General features: G+C 27.8%; 1 protein-coding gene across 1 annotated transcript; it reads right to left on the minus strand.

The window, feature by feature from the left end:
- Positions 1-254: 254 nt before the first annotated feature.
- On the minus strand, positions 255-26,305 carry LOC129972256 (transcriptional repressor NF-X1-like). Its single transcript, XM_056086321.1, has 13 exons — positions 26,185-26,305; positions 21,289-22,473; positions 18,612-18,773; positions 16,827-17,074; positions 15,027-15,162; positions 14,628-14,939; positions 12,463-12,777; positions 10,292-10,491; positions 8,651-8,881; positions 7,585-7,757; positions 5,759-5,960; positions 3,214-3,359; positions 255-2,090 (listed from the first exon to the last, which is right to left on the minus strand). Exons 2-13 carry the CDS (start codon positions 22,469-22,471, stop codon positions 1,910-1,912), a joined length of 3,489 nt encoding a protein of 1,162 aa, XP_055942296.1. The 5' UTR covers positions 22,472-22,473; positions 26,185-26,305; the 3' UTR covers positions 255-1,909.
- Positions 26,306-27,189: the final 884 nt, after the last annotated feature.

Raw genomic sequence — 27,189 nt, forward strand, 5'->3', positions numbered from 1 at the left:
ATGAAATTAATAAGTAGAAATTCATTTTAAATAAATAACTGAGTTCAGAGATTGTGGATAAAAAGTTTCAAAAGAGATAAGAGAAAAATAAAACAAGAATAAACTAAACTTTATTTTTAAAATTAATGTTGTTAAAATTCAGTGAAATTTTTCCATAAGTAATAAATAATCATTTACACCAATTTTCAAAATTTTTCATAATAAATAATTTTTATAAATCCGTTTTTTTTTTTTTTTTTTTTTTTTTTTTTTTGTCTCTGCTTCTTGAATGTTTAAGCTATCTTATGACTCGTATAACAAACAGAACATACTTTAAGAGAAATAATAAAGCTCATTTAAAAGGAAATAGCAATCTTGATTCACTATTTCCAAGAAGATATGGACTATTAAATACTACTTTTGAATTCTTGCTAGCATTCACTTATACATGCAAGAAAAAAAGTTAAAAATTATGCTTACAAACTAAGCATGAACTTATACATGAAAAATTTCACATGTTCAAATTTTAAACAGCAACAGATAATTATTGTGTGAATTAATTGAATATTTATAATGCATCAATGTATTACTGCACCTCAAATATGGGGCAATTTATTGAGTTACTGTGACAATGTGAAATATTAAAAAAAAAAAAAGAAAGAAAGAAAGAAAACAAAAAAAAAAATTTGATTTATCAAAAATTAGATTGTTTTTTGTTCTAGAAACTTTTTTATTTCAATACTTTCTCCAAAATGTTTTCAATCCAAATTTTGATTAACTTTTTTTGCTCCACTTCTTTCCTTTGGTATTCAGATTATCTATCTAATTAGATGGCACTTTTATTGCTATCTCTTAACTATTGAGCAAAAAGAATTATCTAATTAGATAGAAGTTCTATACAATTAGATGGTGGACATGAATCTCAAGTGAATGATGCAATAGTCAATGTGTTAACTATCATTGAATAAAATAACAGATGGCAATAAAGTTTTTCTCAATTATTTTCATAATTGCATTCGTTTCACTCAAAATGCCATCAATGAAGACATGCAAGATAGTTTTTGAAAATAACAGTTTCCTGAGTTTAGCAAAATATTCAAAGTATTTTTTAAAGAATATTTAAAAATTTGTGGCAAAAAGAAGAAAGATTCAGCAATTAAAATATCGTTCCTAATACCAATAAATATATATGAAATTTGATACAAATATCAATTTTTTCATTTCAAACAATCACCATTCAATAAACCAAAATAATAATAATTTCGGAACTTACAAATTTTAGCTATATACTTCAATATACATATAAAAATACATTCTACAACATACAATCTCATTTTAAATGTTAACTACAGATATTTGTAATGATTTAAATATGAACATAAACCCTTCACATAAAATATCTATAAATAAATAAATTAATCCCATGATTAATTTGTAACAGACATTTTGATAATTATTAACAAATTCTCAAAGTTAATTGCACATTTACATGTAACTCAAACTTAATTTGAACTTCATAAGATCTTAATTTAAATATTATATTTAAGCCACTTCAATAACAAAGAATATACAAATAAAGGAACACTTTATTCAAAAAGATTCAATGAAAACAATACTAATTTGTATAAACACATTTTAAAATGAATTTTGGAAGATATGTGTGGAATGATATAGTTTATTTCTTATTCGGTATAACAAGGGGGAAAATGTATATATGTTTCCGTCACTGAGTACAAAGTAATTTTAGAATTTATATAGAAATCTGATGATGAAAAATACATCTTTTTTGGAAAAACTTTTCAAAAGTTTAAACCTATCCACACATACCTGAAGAGAAAAAAAATAATGTTCTTTTTTTGTTGTTGTTGTTTTCTTTGTGCAACATTCAGCCGAAAAAATTCTCAAAGCTCGATAACAGTTACACATCTGCCTACTCATTATAATCAAAATAATCTATCTTCTTTTTTTGAGTAGTATTAGATGCAGCAGCCACAGTGCTTGAAGCATTTTTGGATTCTCGCTGAGTAAGAACGGGAGCAGGACCCTTACGAAAACCCATGTCTCTTTGAACCACATTCATTATACTTACAAAAGGAAGCCAGCATTTATTCCTGAAAATAAAATAAGAATTCCATTAATAAACATAAATGACACTCATGCAATTTTATATAGAGAGTTCTTTTTTATTCACGCACCAATAGCTAATTCCTAAGTTATCAGAGATATGTATATATTTTCAGTTGCTTTCAAATGTCTCAAAGAATAATATTTTATAGCAACTACATCAATAAATAGATTGCTAAGAAACTTCAAAGTTTAAATTTTTATAGAACCATCAGTTTTATTAATCGCATTTAATAAAATATTTTAATGCACAAACACTTTAAATAAAAATGATCAGCTCTTCTATGATTAAAATTGGCCAAAGTATACTTTGACCATTATTATTTTAGACTGTTTTAATAGCCTCCACGTCGATGCAACAATCAAAAGAAGTATCTACGATCGATGGAAATTCATTGATTTAAAATGATGAAATTCAAAGTTTTATAACTCAGTTTTAGTTACATAAGAGTAATTTTTTTAAAATGTTAGTATGTTAAGGATATTTTTATTAAAAATGACAATAGTTATAAAATTTTAACACTTTGTAATCTTTTCAACAGCTACTTATTCACTCAAACAAAAAAGCAGATTTTTTAAAAATCACTTTCTTTTTTTAACTGGAAATACATGCTTAGCTCTAATGATGTATTATCAACAAATTATAAAAGAATAGATTTCAAAAAAATTTTCATACTAAAATAAATATTTTCAAACATTACTCAAAATTATTTAATAGATATTTATTATAGATTTAAAATAATTTTATTAAAAATTACTTGCACAAAATTTTGCTGATCAAATTAACATCATATTTAGATGATGTTAATTACTATTTTATATTCCATTAAAAAGCAAACTTATTTCAATTATCATTGCTCTATTTAACATCATAATAAAATTTCTGTTAAGAAATAACAGCTCTCAAATTAGAAAAATTAACTTTTAAAGTAAAATAGATCAAACTTTTTAGCATTTAATCACATATCTGAAATTTTAAAAATACTTTATCCACGGATATTTCAGGGGGAAAAAATTACATTTGTTTTAAAAGAAATTAGAGATGCCAATTCAGTCACTCAGAGTTAATAGGAAGTTTTTTTTTTTAAATAAGTTAAATTCAGAACTTACTTATATGCGGTCACAACAACACTTTTCTTAGGTTCTTCATCATAGCTCTGAGTTTCACAGCCAAAGAATTCAGCTAATTCATGAACAACTCTTCGATGATCACGATTCATGGGAGGAAAAGAATGACTTCGGCATTTCTGTTTGGACTGTAAGCAAAATATATTTCTTTATAAATAATTGTAAGACAATTAAAAAATTGTATGTTTGTTGTAAAAAAAAAAACTTTTAGGTGATATTTATATAAAATATTTATTTAAACAAATCAATAAAAAGTGTGAAAATAGATTACTGTCATCGAAAACATACTAACTAGGGATTGCAATACCGGATCAAAAGTTCAATACCGGTATTCGGTATTTTTTAGATCTTAATACCGGGATACCGGTATTAGAAATTTTAGGAAAAGAAAGAAAACAAGGGTGTTTCTTTGTTTTATTTACCAGTTTTATTAGAGAATGTAAATATCACAAAAATAATTTGTAGCATATAAATTATAACGGTTTATAAAGAATCACAAAAAAGTAAAGGAACATCTTCTTTATTTCAATCACAAAAAAGTTCTGTTGTTGTTTCTGATCCAAAGTGGTATAGCTGCACTATACCACCTCCATGAAACCAAAGATCTCTAAAAAGTCCAAAAACAATAGCGGATCCCTTAAAATCTCAAAAATCGTAACATTTAAGAATATGATTGGGGGGAGGCTTGATCTGCCTTGCACCAAAGACATTCAGCAAAGATCCTCCGTCCGTGTTGGAAGATGAGGGATTTGGTGTGTCCACTTAAAAAACGAGAGAGAGCCGTTTGCTGTTTTCTAGAGCTATTCAGACGATGACACCAATCGAAACTTTTACCAAAGTACCAAGGGTGAGAAGGTGGGACTCTCCAAAGTGCACTCGACTCCATCTTTTTGATAGAGGAGATTTCAGAATAAGTTAGCGTTGCATCACCATGAAATATGTCTGCTTAGGCAGTCTTAGCTAAATTATCCGCTATCTCATTACAATTTAAATCAACATGTGAGGGGACCCACTGAAAGTGTATAGAGTGTTCAGCAAAGAACCTGGCAATAATAATGTTTAGATAAACAAAAATGTGTTAACATCACTATTCAGTCTCTGGTACTATTACAAATTTTTGAAATGTGATCTTAAAAACATAATGCATCAATTGTACTGTCATTAAGCCTGGAATGTAATTTTGGGCAAAAATTATCAGCTGTCGAAAACGCTCTTTCGGCATCTATGATAGTTGGTGGTACCGTTTGCAATTTGTGATATACTTTTTCCAAATATTTACTTCTAAATACCTCATCTTCAAATAAATCGATTACTCGTCGGATGGTTCGGTATATAGCTGATTTCTGTATTGTATTTTGGTTTGTTCGATTACTCGTCGGATGGTTCGGTATATAGCTGATTTCTGTATTGTATTTTGGTTTGTTGAAAGTTTTTTATTTAGCGCTAGTTCTAATTTTTAATCAAGAGACGAACGATTCCTTTTCACTATCGACATTAATGTCATTGTAATCTTCAATAATTTTACCGATTTCTTCTAAATGTGAATAGGTTTGTGCGTAAAAAATTTTAAGAAAATTTACTATAAACTTGATCAGAATTGAATTGGTTAGTCTCTTTTCTTCTTTTTCATTTTTAAAATAATTATAATTATGTAAATACCGTAAGACATTTTCTATTTCAGTATGCCTTTCTTCTGTGCGATTTTTCAATGTAATATATAATTCTTCAGACAGTGATGTGTGCTATTCTTTCTGTGACTGTAACATGAAATTTATTGTTGCATTCGCTGTTAATAAATTAGAATCTCTCCGACATAATGCCTCAACAGCCAGTTTTAATATTAAGTTTATATTAAGTTATAACAACCTGTTCTGGATATTAAGTCGAATTCACTATCTGAAAAATTAATTTGCTGGTTTAAGTCTATTGCTTTTTGGATTGGATATCTCAGTTTCCAAAATCGTTCCATCATTAGGAGTAAACTGCTCCAACGTGTTTTGAATCTCCTTCTAAACATCTCCTCTCATCTTTCCTCTCACTCCTATTTTGTCAAAGTAAACGCAAAGTTGTGCGCAAAAGGTGGAGGCTTTAACAATCCATTGTCATTCAGTATTTTATCACTTCAATTGATTGTACGATGCAACTTTGTATTCACAGTCTAATTAATTTTGCCTGTTAGGGAGACATAAAAACTAAAACGTTTACTATTTTGCTGTGTTGGTGATCCCTGAAGAGATAGTGGAGACAATTTAAAGGATTTCTAGTAAATACCGAAAAACGGTATTTAAACTTGTGAATACCGGTATTACAAAATTGTACAAATGGCTCAAAATACTGGTATTTGGTATCCCCGGTATTGCAATCCCTAATACAAACATATATGACTTAAATTAAGAAGTAAATGAAAAACCAAATGCAGAATTGCATTGTTCAACTATGAAACAAGTCATTAAATAAAAAAGTATAATAAACAGATTCAAATAACTAAGCGTGAAATATATATATGCAATAGAGCATAAAAACTTACATCTTTTGCCAGCTGGACAAGTTCAGTTATTTTATTATATACATCGCCGACAAATGATGGATTCTTTTTGGCTTCAGCTTTTAAGAAATCGGAGTAGTTTGGAGGTCCAGGGGTGGGAGACAATTCAGGATTTTGGATCTGAAGTGCTACAGCCAAACGTTTATTTCTCTCAAGGACAGCACATTCTTCATTACACTGTAATCTATAAGCAAATAATAAAATAAGAATATAAAAAAAAAATGTAAAAATGCAACTAAAAAAAATTTATATTTTAAATCAAATGCATTTCACCTAATCTTATGAGATGATAAATAACATTTCTTAATGAAATGAAGACTGAGAATACATTTTTTAAAAATATTTATCTTTAATGAGATACTACAACTACAACAAATAAAAGTAAGCAGGTTAGAAATTGCTGAAGTTTAGTTTTTTAAGAAATATAATTGTCTATCTTTTAATCAGTTGGTTTCCTTCAAAGGCGCCAACAATACAATACAATTTAAGTTATACATTTCATTTAAACGGCAGATAACCTGTAAATTCATGCATATGAACTCAACTGATGCATTCATTCTTCTTTTCTTAAACTAAACATGCTAATTTAATTAACTCCCATACTATGCTATGGGCTGTAACTTTTGTAATATATAAAACAAACAGAATTATAAGCTTAAGAAAGACTGAATAGCAATACATGTCAAGAATTTTTCCAAAATTAAAAACAGGACACTGCATTATTTTCTCCCTTAAAAATTATATTAAAATAAATTAGAAAACTGTAAATTCTGGGAATACAAAGATGCTACATTAAACATAAAAATGTAGGTAACCAAAGAAAATTTATTCATATTGCATTATTATATATGGTTCCTTTAAACTTGCTATCCTTATGTTTAGTATAATTTCTAATAGTAAGGTGTAAAAAAAAATATCTTAAAATCTTATTAAGTATCCATTAGAAAGCATGAGAGCACATTTTTAAATCAGAAACAATTGAAGACGATGAAGCAATCATGATGACAAATTAGCAGAAGTTAAAAAATATATATATCTGCTATTATTACATACAAGGCATGTTTTTTTAAGTAAGCATCATTTTGATGTTCAGCCACTGCAGCACTGTGATTGTCAATCTGTGCAATTGTGTTCAATAGCCGCATCTGTTAATTAGCTAAGATGCCATTATGGAAGAATTTGACCATGTTTATATTTGTCTGCAAGTATTTAAAATGCCTAAGACAAGTGAAAATCTTGCCACGTGTGAAGCGCATTGCCATTCGTTTTCTGAATGAAAATGAACGACAGTGATTGATTGATGATTGATATTCATTTATGAACTAATGAAACGTGTAGAGAAAACATAATGTACAAAAGGTATAGCACGAAAACAAATTAAAGCATTTAAAAATGGCTATATCATATGCATGATGGGTAATGAAACAGCTGAAATTCTTTTGTTATTGAATACAATGCAGAAAGTTGGGGAGGACAGTTTATCTAATGAACAGTTGCAATTTTCATCTAATAAGTTTCCTATATTTAAAAAGCATCTTAGCGATTGCTGCTATGGTAATGAAAATGCTCTCAAATTACCCATGTTCCAAAATTTATCAAACTAGGCAGCAAATTTCTATGAGGTTGGAACTCAAAAATTGGTGTACAATACAGCAAATTAAAATACAGGTTTTATGTAAAAAAAATGATATAAAGGCACATTTGTCCATTTCTAATTTCAAAATGATGTTTACTTTAAAAACTTACTTCATGCATATTAAAAATCTTCAACATAAACATTATAAAAAATTGGGAAAAAAAAAACTTACTTATTGTTTTTAGATTTTCGTCCTAAAACATCATTTAGATTCACACTCTGCCCTTCTTTAATTTCTTGCATTTTAGTAGCTAAAACTGAAACCGACATGAGACGATAGGATTTTGTACTATCATAGCAAGTAGTTGTTTCAGACCGGTTACCACAGGGACATGTTAGAGTTACCTGTTTGAAAGAAAATCAGGTTTTAGATTGCACAAAACATGAATAAAGACAGTTACAAAAATGATAAAGCATTCACTTTTTTTTATGGAAGAGAAATTAAACCAATTAAAATTCAATTTAGCTTTACTTAAATAACTCAAGAGTAAATGTTTATAAGCAAAACTTTATCCTTAGAAAGGTATGCATTTGAATTATGTAGGAGTATTATTAAGACATAAAAATTGTTTCTAGATATCTAGAATTCTTCAAAAAGAACAATATCAGTATTGCTGGGATTTGTGATTCTACAATTTTTATTGGAGTTACTTGTGGCTTGTTATATAACTATCCAATTTGTAGCAGTGCTCCTAGAAAAAAGAATGTAAAAATTGCAATACAATATATTTATAGAATATGTCTATTTCAATTGTTTTGTTCTTTTTGTGCAAAGGATACTGGACCTTTTAACTATTATTTTGACAGCACATTCCTTCAAGTTCATAATAAATTTGCTGAACCATCATATTAAATCATTTAAAAAATCACATGATGAAATCACACTATAAAAATGCACCCAAAATTAAAATTTGATTAACAAGAATCCCGATACAAGCATTGATTTGACTAACAATTTAATAAACTAGAATATGAATTTTGCTTAATAACTGGATTTCTTATCAGATATGAGTAATGTTTTAATAAGAAATATTTATGAAATAAAAATTGAATAATTGTTTCATAACAAAGCTTTTCCATGTTTTTTGAGAAATTCAAGAAACAAAACTATTATGTTCCGATGTCTTCCAAAACTATTATGTCCTAAATTTAGACAATCCCGAGTCTATATAAAACAAGCAACATTCTAATATTTTTCAGATAATTTATTTAAAAGTATTTTTAAATGGTAGATATACCTGAGATTTACAAGGAGTATCTGGACATGGGCCATCATGACACACATTTCCACAAGGGTGTCCACAATTTGGACGAGTAACAGTACAAAGCTGAGTGCATTTTGCTCCCTCTTTTAAACATGGGCCAGCATGACAGGTCAGATTACACTTATGTTTCCCACATGGAAGATCCTTGAGGCACGCCATTCCACAAGAAACTCCTTCCAAGAAACACATGACAGCGGGGCATTGCTATAAAAATCATTAAAATGTTGAATAAAATTACTACATCAAAATAAAAGGGATGTTAATAAAATTAAAAAAAACAACCTAGTCATTACATTAAACCAATATTAATTTACTAAGACAATAAAAAAAATAATAAATATAAGCAAAAAGATTTAAAAATTATGAATAATAAAAAAATTCTATAGATTTTCTAAATTGAATTAATATTGCCAATCTAGAAGATATCATCAAAATGAATAGCAGTACGATCTGTCGAGTGATAAATGGGAGGGGGGGGACAAGCTTTAATTTTTAAAAGTACGATTCAAATTTGAAAATTTTGCATTAGAAATGTTAGAAAGAATTAAAAATAAATAATACAATGTATGATTGTAACTAATATATTATTAAATAGTTGACAGATATGACATATTTCAGATTATTGATGTTAAAATATACATATTGATTGGTAATTCAGATATAAGCAAGAAATTTTTATAACTAGCATTTCAATAACACTTATATAATTGTTACCAATTATTTATTAATTGCTTACTTTTTTAAAAACCCTTTTACAAAAAAAAATTCAATTAATAATTAAAGAGATGGACAAATTAATAAATTAAACTTTGTAATAATTTTTCAAGACTATCTGAACATATATTAAGCTTTAAGCTTAAGATTCTAATATCTTAAAAATAGAAAATAAATAATAAAACATTTTTTAGCGGATGATTATACAATCACAGTAACATAAAAATGTTGATCAGATTAAATAAATTTAACAATTTTAATTTCTATAAACTTATAAATTTTAATTTTAAGGAAATAAAAATAAAATCTTGACACTAAAGACACATTTGCAGCTAAAATTTCATATTAAAGTTATTCTGACACAGCAAATACAAAATTATGCAAAAGCTGAATATAATTTTTTTTTTCAATGAAGTAGAAGTAGATTCTTTATCATCTAAGTTGATGTTCCCAAATTCTTTCAATCCTCAGGCAAAAATAATGTAATATTACATACGGAAGCAACCATAGATAATGATTTTATTATTTACTGCAAAAAAATTATTATGAAAATAAAACATGCAGGTTTCAAAATTTAAAAAATATTATTGAAAAACTTAGAAAATTTTAAACTATAAGACTGCATCAACCAACAAGAACTAAAAATTTATCGTCTGCATAATTTAATACATATCATCTCCATTTGAAATTATTGTTTGCCATTATTTTTCTTTCAATTGAATATATAAAATAATAATTTACAATAAAATTATTAAAATTTATTGCTTGATTTTTTCAATTATATTAGGGAGGATACTGTTCTGCTTCTCTTAGTACTGGAATTAAGGCATCTGTTGCTCTTTTGAATATTTCTATTGGAATAAAAAGAAATATATCGCCTTTTTTTTTTAACATGCTTACTTTATGATGACCAAAGCACCACTTCACAGTAAGAGCTGTACAGGGAGGGCATGTTTCTTCACTATGGCAAGTATGCTTCACTTCATGATCACATGGATGACTACGGATGCATGGTTTAGTGCATTCAGGAGGTCGAGTTCCACAATGAATAGGAGGATATAGCACAGATTCACCACAATGGCATCTAAGCTCATCAAAACCTAAAAAATTCAACAAATTAATATTCTTCAATAAAAATAAACTAAAGAATTGACTTTAAATATCAGAAATAGTGTTATCTTTGAAACAACAGCATTTTAGATTATAAATATGAAGAATTTATCAGAAGCAAAAATTTCAATATTTGTTAAAATAACAAATATAAAAAAGAAAATATTTTATATTATATACTAACTGCCTTTGGGGACCAGCCAGTTCGCTAATCATAATGCTCGTTATAATTTTAATAATTAAATATTTTATGTAATTCCTACTTTAATAGCTTCTTCATCAAAGTATTTTAACACTTCAAATTTTGATAGTCATATAATTCACTCATAATATTATAAAGGCCTTCAGTTATAACATAATATGTATCTCTCTAATTTTCTGTTAGCTCCCGTAGAATTCATGCTTTAAATTAAAGTGGAAATGATTAATCTGCAATTAATATAATATATTTTTACTGAAACAAAGCATTTTTTTTATAATTACTGAAAACAGAGTCATTACTGAAAACAGAATCACTGAGCATTTAAACCTTATGGGCACTAAAGAATATCTTTCTTAATTTATGTAATATCTCAAGAATTGTCAACAAAATGTTCTCAGATTCATCATAAGCAGACCGATTAATTAACATTGTTTAATTTTCCTCAAACACTAAGAAAATAAATAGAACCGTTTAAAATAATCGGTCGAAAACAGGTTTAAAAAAATGCTTAAAAAACGATGTCCTTAAAACTATAAGCATATACCAAAGATATATAACGAACATAAATACAATTTAATTACAAAAGCATACAACTAACCCAAAAATAATTTAAATCAAGTCCGCATCTGTTGAAAATAGTTATCAAAAATCAGAATACAAAGCGCATGCGTGATTTTCAACGCCAGTTATGGTAACGCAAATGCGTTTTCTACGCCAGTTGGGATAACGCTATGCAGATTAGAAATTTTTAATTTCTTTTATACTGGTTTATTTTAATTCAAAAATACTTCAGAATGAATCTGAAAGATCGATTAGTTAACAATTTTTAATTTTAAATGCATCAAACATTAAGAAAATAAACAGAATCGTTTGAAATAAGCAGTCAAAAAATGTTAAGTCTAACCTCATTAGCGTGAGAAAAAATTGAAGCCTTACTCGGTGGGGAAAAAAAAGAATATTTTGGCGGGAAAATTAATTTTTAATTAATAATTAAAACTTTAAAATTCTAATTAAAAATTCAAAAAACGGGACAGCAGTTACACATTCCGACCTCCAAGGTATACATGTATCAAATTTGGTAGCTGTAGGTCAAACGGTCTGGCCTGTAGAGCGCCAACACACACACACTGAGCTTTATTATAAGTGTATATATATATAATAACATGCTGTTATTACACATATTTAGTATTAAATTTTGATACTCAAATACGATATCAAATGCTTAATAAAACAAATTGGTCATAGTAATTTTAGCTTTCAAATCTCATTAAGTTGATTAATGCGCAAAGTTAATTAATGTTGAAACAATTTTGCAAATCATTTTTGAATGAAAAATTCTAAAATTAAAATAAAACTCATTAAAACCATCATACAATCAAAATGGAATTAAAACAAATGTTAAGAATAGGGTAAAAATTAACATAAAAGTCTAAATAGATTTCTACATTTAAAAAATTCAGACATGAAACAAAAGCATGCATTCATAATTAGAAAAGGAGACAAAGAGATCATGAGCAAAATTGTTTTTGAGAGAGCATATGATTTTGGTACTATATAAGGGGAATTTAAAATTGAATTTCCATTAAAAGTCAGAAAGTCACTGTTCATATTATTACTCCAAGGTTCACACTATTTGAGATGATGTGTGGAATTACACCTATTGATTTCTTGCATTAACATGTCCTTTACGAGAAAAAAAAAATCTGGCTTAAAAGATGACGGCCAGTGAGAATTTAAAAAGATTTTTAACAATACATACTGACATTCCCACAAGGTAGGCAATTTCCAGCATGACAGGTATCTTGGCATTGATGATTGCCACAACTAAGCTTTTTGTTGCAGATCAGTTCACACCTGTGTTCAATATTAATGCAGCAATTGTTTAAACACTTGTGTCGTCCACAGGCTTTTCGGCGATTACATCGCCTTTCACATAAAAATACAAAAGATGGTTCTATATCTGCACATTTGAATTCTTTAGTTGATGCTCCACAACGACATTTCAGTGATGTGGTAAGAGGACATTTAGGGCAATCTCCTTCATGACATGCAGACTGACATTTATGAGGATCATCTGGAATATAAATAAAATTGCATAAAAAACACTCAAATACTTGAATACAACTATAAAATTTATTCAGTAACAAATCTCTTCAAAAGATGCATGTATGATGAGATGAATATGCAGTGAGCATAATTAAACATAGTCATTTTAATCACAGTAATTAATTCCTTTTGTGATAGAAATGAACATTTTACAAGTTATCTGTGATTGCTTAAAATTCAGATGTAATGAACTTTCTTGCTTTAAATAATCAACCAAACATATATCTGAGAATTAGGGAGGTCCCATATCAAGTTATTTTATCGACACATCAAAAACTATAACAAGATTATGAAATTATCTGAATGACGAAGTATAAGAAATCTGTAAATACATATATGATTAGTTTTCATTTAAAATGCTATAAAAAATTTGACATGCAGGAAAAGCATATCTTTATTTTAAGTAATCTTCAAAATATTTTAAATTTCAATAATTAATCCAAGTCTTAATACAAAACTTCAAATAATAAAATATTTAAAATTCAGAGTGCACTCCCAAAACGTCTCTCATTTGAAGTATAGAGAGTAGAATTGAAATGAGATAATAGATTAAATATCAAAGGAAATAGATTTAAATTAATTTTGTCTTTTGCTTTATATTAATATTAATACATTATAAGCATTACTATTTAAATAAGATAAATGTTTTATATGCTTTTTTTTTGTTAAAAAAAATTAAAGAATTTATTTAATCATTTTGTTCTTATTAATTTCAAGTTATTTTCGCTTTGAAATAAAGTTAATGAAACATTCAATGCATGTAGAATTTCTGGATATCAGAATATAAAAAATTTGGAATTTCGGATTCATCCATATTATAATCATATTTGTTATTCCCATATGTAAAACCGAAATATCTGCAGATGCGTCAAATTGATAAATAGAACAAAAAATATTTCATTTACACATTTCTTTGATAGGTATTGTGATTTAAGAACTTAATAATTTGTTTTGGAAGAAAAAAAATATAATAAAACAGAAGTTTTTTGTTTTTTTGTTTATTCACACAAGAGTCTATTGAATAACCAAAACCAAAATTTAAATAACCAAAATTTAAAAAGAAAAATATATTTAAATGAAAAAAAAAAAAGAAACTATTTGCTCCTTCAAGAAATTTCTACACAAGAGAAAAAAATTGAATCCTGTCAAGAACTAAATTGTATTATATATTTAAAAACTATTGTTCTTCTTTAAGAGATCAAAGAGAAAGAGTTACTGTTCATGAAGGTAGGAGATATTTGCATTTACCAGAGAGAATATTCACAGAACTAAAAGGCTTTACAATCACTGATCTTTCTGCATACCACCCCTTAGTGAAGTACAATTGTTGAAAAGTGCTAGTTTTGGGATTCTGAGTCGGACAGTACAAACAGATTAACTTGGCAAAATAATCATTAAACACCATTAAGAATATTTTTTTCTCTCTTAGTTATCAACATTTAAAATTACTAGAAACAAATTTATTAAATTTTTATAAATTATCTTTGACTATAAATTATTCCCCAAAGATTATTTTTAAACTTTGATTTCAATAAATAAAAATTCTTTTCAATCAAGTTGGGAAAACAATTCATTAGAATAGGTCCGATCAAATATTATTACTTTTGACATGGGAAATTTATTTACACATTTATATGGAAAATACATGCAATCTTTATTTAAGAATTTTACAAGCATAATTTCACCGAATTGTTTAATAATATTGAAAACATGAGCAAATAAATTAAAAACTTGCAGTAAAACAGTAATTTATTAATTAAAATTTAGTTTAAACTAAGTCTGACAGCTTAGTTTAACAGGAAGGGAAAAAAAGCATACCTTTAGGACCACAGAAAAATATTTTCTCGCATATTTTACTGCACAAGGGAATTGGGTCTTTACAAGACTTCCTTTCAACTGCCTGTCCATTAGCAATCAATTCTTGAATGCTAGTTTTGCCACAAGGGCAGTATTTTACAACTTCAGTTGAAAGATGGCATGGACTGCAATCGCCTGGATGGCAAATACTATCACAAGAATGATTTTCACAACTTAATAGTCTTCCACATACTTCTCCACAGGAGAAATGAAATACGCCAGAAGTGTCTGAATCACAGATGACAGTCTTTTTACTTTTCTTGCAGTAACACTCTAAAAAAAAAGTTAAAATGAGAGTGGAAGACAATATGTTATATTCCATAATAAAATAAGGTCAGGAAAAATATGGATAATATATACCTTGGTGAATTTCTTCCTTGCATACAGGACATTCTCCTGGGTGACACTGAATTGCACAACGGTGCATTCCACAATTTAAAGCTTTTTCACATACAGAACTACAGATTAACTCAACATCCTGTTTACAAGGAAGAGCCTAAAAATTTTCAAAAAATATTTTATGTCATGCAAAGAATTTACTCAAAAATTTAGTCGGTTAAAAACTCACAATTTCATTCATAATAATGGATAGTTCAGTCACAGCTTATTTATATATTCAGCAGAAGGAATAACTGATAATTCATATGTAGAAATGATTGAACCAAAATAAATCAAAGAAATTTACCTTAAAATAAAATCTATTTTGAAACTATATGAATACCCTTTTGGGAAAAGTTTTAATAATTTTGAGCAATAGTCAGATTTCTGACATCGAAGTCCACATTCATAAAATTCCACAATGCATTATTAGAAAGGACCAACTGAATCCACAAAAATACTAAATCTAGGAAGACATCAAAACAAGGTCTTTATAAAACTAAGCAAGACTGCATTATGCCATATTAGCCTCCAAGCAAGTACAAGAAAACTTAGAATGTAAAATCAAAAATGTTAATAAATAAAAAGTTAATTCAACAAAAAGATGCAACAAGCACATTAATGAAATAAAATTTACACTAAATCAATAAGCCCTCTTATAAAATTAATATATCATACATAGCCCAGTTGGTAATAAATTCTCCAATTTAACAATTTGTTTGTCTAAATTATTTCATATTTTCTAGTAAATAATAAGAATATTTACACTCTACAAACCCAGAAACATATAAGATGAGAATAAGACTGTTTAACCAAAAAACCATCTGGACAACATCTGTATAACTTAATACATTAAGCTTGTACAAATTTACCTAAATTTTTTTTTAATATTTCATATGTTGCCAATTTTGAAAATATTTTACATCTAAAACTACTTAATTTATAAATGTATTCTTATACTAAGTTCCTCAGGAGGGAAACAACTTTAAGTGGACGAGAAGTGTCCCAATTGAACATGCTGGCTTTCCTTCTCCTTGGGGTATAATAATGATGCAAGACAGTGCTAACCCATCTCCAATGGCAGGACATAGCTCTGAAAGGATACTAGTGATGACTATTCTTAAAATGCATTACAGTACCCATATTCCTATCTGCTGCAACTTTATCTTTCTGTTAGTCTCTAACCTTCACAGCTATTCTAGCCTCATAGCAAAAAAGAGATTAAGTGAAGAGTGAAGAACAGTTGTATAGGTGGGTGTAGTGAATATTGTTAAGAGTAGTGTGTTGGTAAAAGTTCCAGTGGGAACTCAAAGTAATGAGTTTAAACTGGAATTTAACTGTATATATGTAAATAGTTATCGATGATTTAATCTATAAAATATAATAAAATTGAGATCCCAAGAAATGTGTCAAGATACATAACATATTCAATATATCTGGGTGCTACAGAAAGATGGAGATTTGTTTTTAAATTATTCTAACATGAACAATTTTTATGACAGCAGCAATTCTATTTATTTTTAATAAGGAAATTCTAACGTAGAAGTTTTTAACTGCAAAGTTGGGGCTAAAAAAATAATAAAAGATATATTTTGCTTAATTTCAATCTTATAGCATGTGCTAAATGTTTTATTTAAGCAAAATTTCAACTTCATGGACAAGCAACAATCTAATTCCTTACATTCTTCCTATTAGGAACACTAAAAGATTGAGGTAAGTAAAAGTTTTCAATGTACACATGATATCTAAATCCACTGTTGAAATAATGCAAAACAAATTTACCTTAATTGTTTTGCCACAAGCACAAGACTTCTGTACAACGACTGAACATGGAGGACATGGACCAGGATGGCACAGTTCTTTACAAGGATGAGAGCAATCAGGAGGATTCCTGCCACAAATTTCACCACAGGTATGAGGAGTGAGATGATAGTTAACATCTGGATTCTTGTGAGCACCACAAAAACAGAAGTAATCAAAAGGAATTTTTGCAGTTAAATTTTGACAAGCAGGGCAACGCCAGCCTTCATCTGTAATTATAAATTATATCACATCAATGTAGGTATTAAATATGCACACATATAAATTAACATCCATTTTCAATAATCTCCAATAATAATAAAAGCTAATAAGTGTGTGTTGACACTTTATGGAGCAGGCTGTTGAATACAGAGCACTAAAATTTACCTGAAATTACCTAAAATTAAAAGGTGCACCTGAAAAATTTTAAACTTTTTAACTAAAAATTAAGCAAAATTAAGCAAATCATTGCTATGAAGCTTTTCTATAATTTGACAATTTTTTAAATATTTTATTGAATAATTTTAAATAACACTTGCCAATATCGCTGTGTATTCAAACCTTTACTATTTAAATATTTAATCATTTATAAATCTTTTTTCACCCTTTGTAAAAAAGTTAACAGATTTTTTTAAAAATATTCTTTAACTTTTCTTAACTTTTTTTTTTTTTAAATATTCTTTGGGAATATTTTAATGAAATTTTAAAATTTTGTTTTGTTTTAAGGTGTTTTATTTTTATTTATTTGAAATTTATAAATAAAACTTTCTCATATATTAAGTTATTAGAAAATATAACCAGTATGCTGAATGTTTTTATTTATTACTCTTCAATGTGCTATCAAATCAATGTGTTTCAATCCAAATAAAATCCTGCTAGATGTATTCATATAAAAAACACTATGTATATACACACACTTTTAATGTTGGGATTTAATTTACAAATGGATATAAAATGAATATTATAACACCAAGTGCAAGCAAGCAGGTGCTGTTTTATATTGCAAAATTCAAGTTTCTATGTTACTCTGCATCATGCGATTTAATTAACGAGAAATGTTCAAAATATGGAGCTAAAGATATAATACTAATAAAATACATTTCATACAGAAATATTATTTAAATGAATTAATGAAAACTGCAATCATTAACAATAGGATGATATTTGCGTCAGCTAAAGCTAATCAGTGAATTATTTAAAACAAAAGACCATTTCTTATAAATTATTAAAATATCAATAATTATTGTACTTAATGTTAAAACTTTAATAGTAGAATTTGATGCAACATTAAAGTATTATAAATTACAATTTGCTTAAAATATGCATGTAGCTGTTTTTCCCGAGATGCAATGAGAATGGATAACCACTTTTTACAGTGAGATTGATAAACTACTTTTTTAATCACCTAAATATTAATTTTTGATCTTTTCAACTTCATCTTTCCAAATTATAAGTCTTAAATTTGTGAGAAAAAAACATATGAAAACTTTAAATTATAAATTTTCAAATACTTAACAGCTACTTATTAACTATTAAATGTTATGAAAACTGAAACATAAATCTAATTTAAAAAACAATTTTACCTTCTGTTAAAAATTTTTTGAATGGTCTGAATTTTGTATATAATAAAATAAAAAATCATTAATAAATGTTTTTATTAGAATTTCTTGATTCTGAATGCCAAATTCTTTAACAAGTTAAAATGACAGCAATAAGAAATAAATTTTAAAATATTCATTTGGAAAGCAAGATTATAAATAACATTACCTGGAACAGAAGCTGCAGGTGAACGTGCCCATTTTCGAATGCATCTCAGATGGAAAACATGGTAACAATTTAAACAATGCCAAATCTGATCTTTTACTCTAATGCGATCACAACAAACTAAACATTCATAATCTCCTTTGTTTAACTGTTGGATCAAAAGCTCTGAAAAATATAGAATTATTTCAAATACACTTATAAGAACAATAATTCAACTTATAAATATGATATGCGTTCTTTTTTTTGTTTTTTTTTAGTTTTAAGAACAAAATTCTGACCAGAATTATTTGCAAAAAGTAATAAATACAGTTTAAATAGAAAAGGAAAAGTATGTTATATATGTAATTCTCTAATAATCTTTTAATATTGAAGAGAAACAAAACTTAGGTTATAAAGAATTAATGATCAGGAAAAGATAATTGTCGGTGAATGAAAAGTACATAACAAATAAATGGCGATAGTAAAGATTTAAAAAATTTGCTCTCTAATAATTGCTAAGTTTAGCAAATCTTCTTGCAGAGTCTGATTAGTCCAATTAAACAACAATTCTCCTTAATATTCTACTACTATTATAAATTTAATATCATATAAAGTATTAGTTTTATTTTTTGCATATTGTGAATTGCCATATATTGAATAAATGATATGTTAAAGATATTTTTTTTATATATACAATTAGGGATTGCAATACCGGTATACCGAACACTGGTATTTTGAGCCATTTGCACAATTTTGTTAATACCGGTATTCACAAGTTTAAATACCATTTTTTCAGTATTTACTAGAAATTTTTTAAATTGTCTCTACTATATGTTCAGGAATCACCAACATAGCAAAATAGTATAAGTTTTTGTTTTTATGTCTCCCTAAAGGGTGAAATTAAGTAGACTGTATTGCATCATACAATCAAGAGAAGAGATAAAATACTGTTTGACAACAGATTGTAAATCCCTCCTCGCTTTTGCGCATGCATTAGGATGGGTTTAATTCGACAAAATAAGGGTTAGAGGAAAGATGAAAGGAGGAGATGTTTACATTTAACAATCAAGGCTCTTGGTTTTATGAGACATAAAATTATACATAACTAGTAATACAGAAGGAAAAAGTACTAATACACAGTAAAATATTTCAGAGCAATTTTTATTTAATATAAGGGACATAAACATTAAATTATGAAGAATAAATGAAATTGTCTTACAGTATTTACATAATTATAATGATTTTAAAAATGAAAATTAAAAAGAAAAGGGACTAATCAATTCAAATCTGATCCAAGTTTATAGTAAATTTTCTTAAAATTTTTTACGCACAAACCTATCCACATTTAGAAGAAATCGGTAAAATTATTGAAGATTACGATGACATTAATGTCGATAGTGAAAAGGAATCGTTCGTCTCTTGATTAAAAATTAGAACTAGCGCTAAATAAAAAACTTTCAACAAACCAAAATACAATACAGAAATCAGCTATATCCCGAACCATCCGACGAGAAATTGATTTATTTGAAGATGAGGGATTTAGAGGTAACACTATATCGCGTATTGCTAACAGTACCACCAACTAGTGTAGATGCCGAAAGAGCGTTTTCGACAGCTGGTAATTTTTGCACAAAATTACGTTCCAGGTTTAATGACAGTACGATTGAAGCATTATGTTTTTTAAGATCAGATTTCAAAAATTTATAATAGTAGCACAGACTGAATAGTTATATTTACACTTTTTTGTGATTTAAATAAATAGGATGTTCTTTTACTTTTTGCGATTCTTTATATACAGTTATAAGTTACAAATTATTTTTTGTGATATTTACACTCTCTAATAAAACTGGCAAATAAAAAAAAAAGCATCTGCGTTTTCCTTTTTCTAAAATTTTTACTACCCGGTATTAAGACCTAAAAAATACCGAATACTGGTATTTAACTTTTGGTCCGATATTGCAACCCCTATATACAATGTATCCATTATAATTGTGGTCCAATGATCAATTTCTAAACTACAAGAGAAAAGTAAATACTTTCAAAAGAAAATATGCTTTTATTTATAATGCAAAGACTTATAGTTACTTGGGCATTCACTGCATGCCAATGGTGAACTTTAGGGTTAGCTATGTTCAATTATAATGTGAATATAGTCAGTAGACTACTATGATATTTTATGTTGTATGATGTAATAAGTATACTATGGAAAAAAATTATAAAGTTTGTACAGCTTTTTAGTCCTGTTAATCAAATTTCATAAAATAGTCTTGACATAAAAACACTAAGAATAAAAAATTGCATTTTTTTAATGATAAACTGATTGGATTATGAAAGACAAATTCAAAGAAATGACATCATTGTTTGGCTAATCTTGATCCAGTCAGCCCTTAAAAAGGTCTAATACTGCCTGGTAGAGCTATATTTAAAATCTCATAATTCAATCAAATTTAGGTGCAAAAATATGTATCCTTTTAAACCATTTTGTTAGTTTAGTTAAAATTAAATTTTTTTAACAATCAGAAAATATATACATTTCTAATGACTCAGAAATTAGTTATTCAGTTATAATTCGAATGGGTACAATGTATATGAATAACAAATAATCAGGTTATTCCAACATGCAATGGGTATTAAATTTATTTGTAAATAAAAGTACATTCAATCAATAAAACCAAGAAAATTTTACTCTAATCATATTTACCTCTTTGATTTGCATCAATTTCAAAACTATTAGCTCTGTTGCTTTGATATGCCCTTTTTTCATTTGCACTCGATGATGGAAATCGATAAGAATCAGCTGAGGGAGATGTATCTTCATTCAATCTTTGACCATATGATTGAGATTTTGAAGAATAATCACTATTCTTTGAAGTTTTCATAGGAAACTGTCTTCGTGCATCAAAGTCATCTTCATTCAGTCTTTGTCCACTAGAATGAGAAGATCGTGAAATATATTCACTGTTCCTTGAAGGCTTTGAAGAATAATGTTTTCTCATATCCGATTCATCTTCATCTAATCTTTGTCCACTAGCTTGAGAAGACCTTGAAAAATAATCATTGTTTCTTGAAGATCTCGAAGAAAATTTTCTTGTATCCTCTTCATTTAATCTTTGTCCATTAGATGATCTTGAAAAATAATCATTGTTCTTTGAAGAAAATGGTCTCCTTGCATCAAAGTTATCTTCTTTTAACCTTTGCCCATCAGCTTGAGAAGATCTCGAAGAAGAATAATCATATTTTGAGGGTTTTGAAGAAAACTGTCTTCTTCCATACAAGTCGGCAGATGACTTATTCTGATATCTTTGATTATTAGATGAGTTTCTGCTTTTATGTACATTAGAATGAGAAGAATAATTTGAATTCTTTTCATATGATGAATTTTCATAATTTGATGGATTATTTGTATTAGGATGTTCACCAGAATTATTAGCATGTTTTCTAATGTATCTTCCACCTATAATCGCCCCACCCCGAGAAATGCTGGACTCAGTTTCAGGATTAGGATGATTATAAATGGAGGTGAAACTTGGAGCATTAACATTAAGTTGTGAATTTTCATAAGACCTTCTACTAGTCCTTTGGTCATTATTGTTTTGATTTTCTCGTGAATGATTTGAGTTATTTCTACTCTTTGAAGGTTGAGAAAAATCAGTCGTAACATTAGAGTTTGTTTCAGTAGAATAAGCTCCATTAGCAACATCAAAGTCAGTGGAATTCTCTGGTGCAGCATTATTTGTTTCAGTAACATAAGAAACTGAGTCACCCTGATCAGCATGATAGTTTCTACCCTGTCTATTTGAATAAGAACCCCTCCTATTACCTCGAAAATACCTTGGTCTATAGTCACCTCTCTGTCTGTCTTGTCTATGATGACGAGGTTCCATATCTATAAAAAAAAAAAAACTGTTTTACTGTAATTGTTAAAACTAATAAAAAAATATATTTATCCAACAAATAATGACTTTTCTATAAATCATAAATATTTCAGATATACTGAATAACATTTATTGCATATAATATATTATATTAACTGCTGGATCTCAAAAAATAACTATAGTATTTTAAGGTAAACAATATGCTACGGATAAAGATTGACTGTCTTTTTATATTATGCATGATCTTAAACTTTAAAGGATAAATTTATAATTTACCTAGGCATGTTTAATTGCTCATCATATTAACAATAGTGCATTCAAATAAAGCAAAAGTAAAAATAATTTGTTCAGTAAACTAATTTCTTTCTCAAATGCTATTTATTTATGCAATATTTTTTTTAAATGTTCATACAAAATATCATATTTATAAATATACATATAGTTACGAATCTGTAATATTGCTTCCCAGCACAGTTAGTTCCATTGAAGGAAAAGGCTGTTTTACGATTAGCTCTACTGAATGTTGACTGGATGCCGGATGAGTGACACTCTAGCTTGGCGATAAACTTGGAGGTGAATTTGGTGACAAAATAGGTAATAGTAGAATCTTCAAGAATTTTGGCAATAGTCAATAGAAGTTGAAATATGCTTGATTGTTCCAGAACCTTCTCTACCCTGCTCTGGGAACTATAAAAGGTCAGAAGTCGCAGCCCAAGACAGTCATGTATAGAGTTCAGAGGTTTAGAGTCGCACAGAGAGTCAATAGCAAATTTGATGGATTAATCCAGCGAAGCGAAAGCATTGAAAGAATCTCAGACAATTGGTGAATTGAGCTGTGTGTCGAATACTGGAGTTTATAATAGAAGCAGTATCGAGTCATGTGTGGTGTAGCTAGTCGTGGAGTAGTGAGTTAGCAGTTGGATATAATTAAAGAAAGGAGACAGTGGAGAATTACCACTATACTAGTGGTGTTTACCCACTATAAGCAAACCTTTTGATTTTAGAGACTTAGCGAAGGAAGTTCCAAAGAAATTTATATTGTGGTGAAAAGCTTATAAGCTAGTTAACAGCTACGAAACACAGGCAATTGCTTTTGTATTGTGGTCTTGTTACTTGGCTGCGAACGACAAGGTCCCGGGTTCTATCCTCGCTCATACCAATCCACCACATTGGTGACCTCGGACGATGAACCTTCAACCTTCGTACAGCTGTTGTGGCGCCATCTACCCCCAGCAACCCAAAGTCGTCAGACTCACTCGACGCAACAACAACTCACCCACACATGCTCGCCACTAATCAAATCCTCAAATGGGTACAGGTGCATTAGACTCAACAGCTAAATACATCACCACTCAACATTGTTCTTCTCACCTTCAACTCACTGGAGTGAAAGCACTGTGGTGAAAAGCTTATAAGCCAGTTAATAGCTATGAAACACAGGCAATTGTTTTTGTATTGTGGTTTTGTTACTCGGCTGCGAACCACAAGGTCCCAGGTTCTATCCTTGCACATAGCAATCTGTTACAATATTATATATACCTACACACACACACATAATTGCCATTATGCATCAATTACTTTATAAAGTGATTCAGCAAAAAATATTCTAAGGGGACAGAGTTAAAGGAATGTAGAAGAACATCTGTTACTGAATTAATCTTAATTGTAATACTTCTGACTTTCTATCTGATCCTCAATGTGATAGATACGATTCAAACTTATCACATTCCCCCCCACACACACATACACACACTCCTCAAACTGCTCATGCATCTTTGAAACATGGATATAGCACACACTGACAGAGAAAGTAACAGCAAAAAATTTACAAATATTAAATTTGTATGAATAATTGTTTATGTTATGAACTAAAACTCAATCGTTTTGCTAAATCTTAGAACCATTACAAGCACATAAATAATTTAAATGTAATTAAGCCAACAACTTTAAAATTTAGTAAATATTTAATTTTAATTAAATAACTGCTAAATTATTTGAGAAAATTCAAAACATTAACTGTCATAAATATTTAAAATGAATTTGAAATTACAAAAAATACCCAGGATAAGTATTAAGTGCTCAAATTAAAATTTTGATATATAAGTAGAATGAAAACATGACAAATATTTAGTATTTAATGAAGTTAATAATTTAGAAATTTATATTCAATTGCTAAAAATGTGTTAAATGAATGGGGTTTTTTTAATATTATTACTAATAATAATAAGATTTAATGAAATATTTTTTGTTATTTCTGTTAAGCACAATTCCAATTTAAATTATAATAGCTATATATTATTTAAAGAATTATAAAATATATTTAAGCTGATTATATGATAAATGAATAATGCAATGACTGAGGAAGGTTATTTTATGTAAGATAAAAGTGTACATTACAGCTAAAAAATAAAACCATCAAAATAACAATTTTTGAAAACTACATCATATTACTTTAAAAACTAATGCTTATCTAGGGAAATAAAATAACTAGCATAAACTAAATGAAAGGCTTAAAATGTATATTCACTGAATGCATAAAAAAAACTATTATAATGAGACAAAATATAACTATTTATGATAAATAACAAAATAATCTAATTTTAATTATAAAAAGCAATGTCTGAAAATTATAGAATAAACACATTAATGTCATATCATATATACCAAACAAAAGCAAACATGAAAATGTTATTTAATGCTAACAGAGAGAAAAAAAAATACCAATGAGATATTTCAAGTAGCTTGAAATTAGATTAATTACAACAACATAAAGCTGTGTAACAAAATATGTTCAGAAATGAAATTGTCAATGACAATTTTTTTTTTTTAATTTTAGAACAGCATATAAATAGTTTCAATGCTACAATATGCTCTGAAATTATGATGGAAAAATATTAAAAATTTTTAATTACTTAAAATTTTAAAACATCCTTTCCTAACAACAACTATTCTAGAAACAACTACCTGCCAAATTTTACAGCCTCAAGAATTTATACTTAAACATTCAACCAGTGATATATATATATATATATATATGTTGGTTGTTATATACCTTTCATATACAAAAATATCTACCTTTATATCTTTGCAATTGTGATACTAGTAAAAAATACTGTATTTTGTTGCTATTATGCATTGTCCTTAATTTGCAATATAGCAGGATACGTCAATACATCTAACAGCTGCCTGCCAAATTTGAATAAAAAGTTAGGATGAAAACAATAAATGGATGCCTAGTATGAATAAATACTTAAAAATAACTGATTTAAAGCTGACAATCAAAATCTTTGATTTACTGGTAGATTTTAAAAAATGATAATTAAAATTTTAAAAAATCGAATCAAATAAAATCACTCTTATTTTTTTAAAATAATTTATGCAATTCGGATATCAGGGAGTAATTAAAATAAGAATAAAATTTCTATATTTAATGGATCTATTCCACAATATTTTATTATTATTATTATTTACCGTTAAAGAACACGCGAACTGTCATACTGCATTTTTTTAATGCTATCCGTTTAACTTTGAAATCCATATGATTGGACAATATTTCCCAATTACATACTTTATTTGGGAAAAAAAGGAAGGCAAAATCCAAACAAATCACCCATGGGTAAACAAGCAAATTATTTATTGACAAACAAGTAATAATTTTCAGTAATATCATACCTTCATATGAAAAATATAATTTTCACAAAACAGAATGTTAAAAAAATTACCTGTATATAATTGCTTGTTTGTGTGCCTATCACAGAAGAACACTGAGCTCTAGGGGTTAACTCAGGATAAGGTGCAAATGTGTCGTCGTTGTGCAATGAAAGGTACAAAAGTTAATAAAACATATGTTGATCAAAAAGTGTTGCCACCTAATAAAAATAATAGCCTGCATTTCTATTATTTTGAAAAAAAAATGTTACTTTACTGTATAATAGCAATTTTCATTTAAAACAAAAACGTAAATAAGCATTTTGTATTGGATAAATATTTATAACTGGATAGATTTGTTATTTATATATAAATATTATAGTTGCGTTAGTTTCGAAATCGTTTACAGCCAGATGTCTATTTGTTTTCAACAAGTAATGATAATATTCAACACACCGTCGTTCATGGATTCGGATCTGAACGAAGAGCATCTGAGATGCATAATCCACGATTTTTTAAATAACAAATAATTTTGCTATTGCTATTTTTAAATATTTATTCCAACTATCTGTTATTTCAGGCATACTATTAATTAAAAATTATTGCTTAATATTAAATATAATATTTAATAATTGTAATTAATACTTAATTTACTAATTAAAGTAACGTGTGATTGAATTAATTTATCTATTTCAGCTTACTTCTTAAATTTGATTTTTTTTAAAAAACTATTTATATAATTTCTTTATTGGAGTAAACCATTTTCTGAAAAATTTGAATTAAATATATATATATCATTTCTTTAAATTGTTTACTTTAGTTCTATATTTTACCAATAGATGGCGACAGCAGTAAATGGAATATATGCAAAGTCAAGTCACAAGCAATTAAAAAGGATTTGTATGGAATAGTGCATCATTAAATGCGAATATCGGAAAGTCAAGGTTGAAGTGGAGTCACACTTTCCAGTGAAGTCACCTCTCCGATAAATTTCAATGATATGCAATTCAATGATACGGTAATTCCAATAACCGGTCCGTTAACTTTTAAATCCATTCACAGATTTCTCCTGTTCTGTT

Source organism: Argiope bruennichi, chromosome 6 (genome assembly GCF_947563725.1).
Source record: "Argiope bruennichi chromosome 6, qqArgBrue1.1, whole genome shotgun sequence".
NCBI classification, from domain to species: domain Eukaryota; kingdom Metazoa; phylum Arthropoda; class Arachnida; order Araneae; family Araneidae; genus Argiope; species Argiope bruennichi.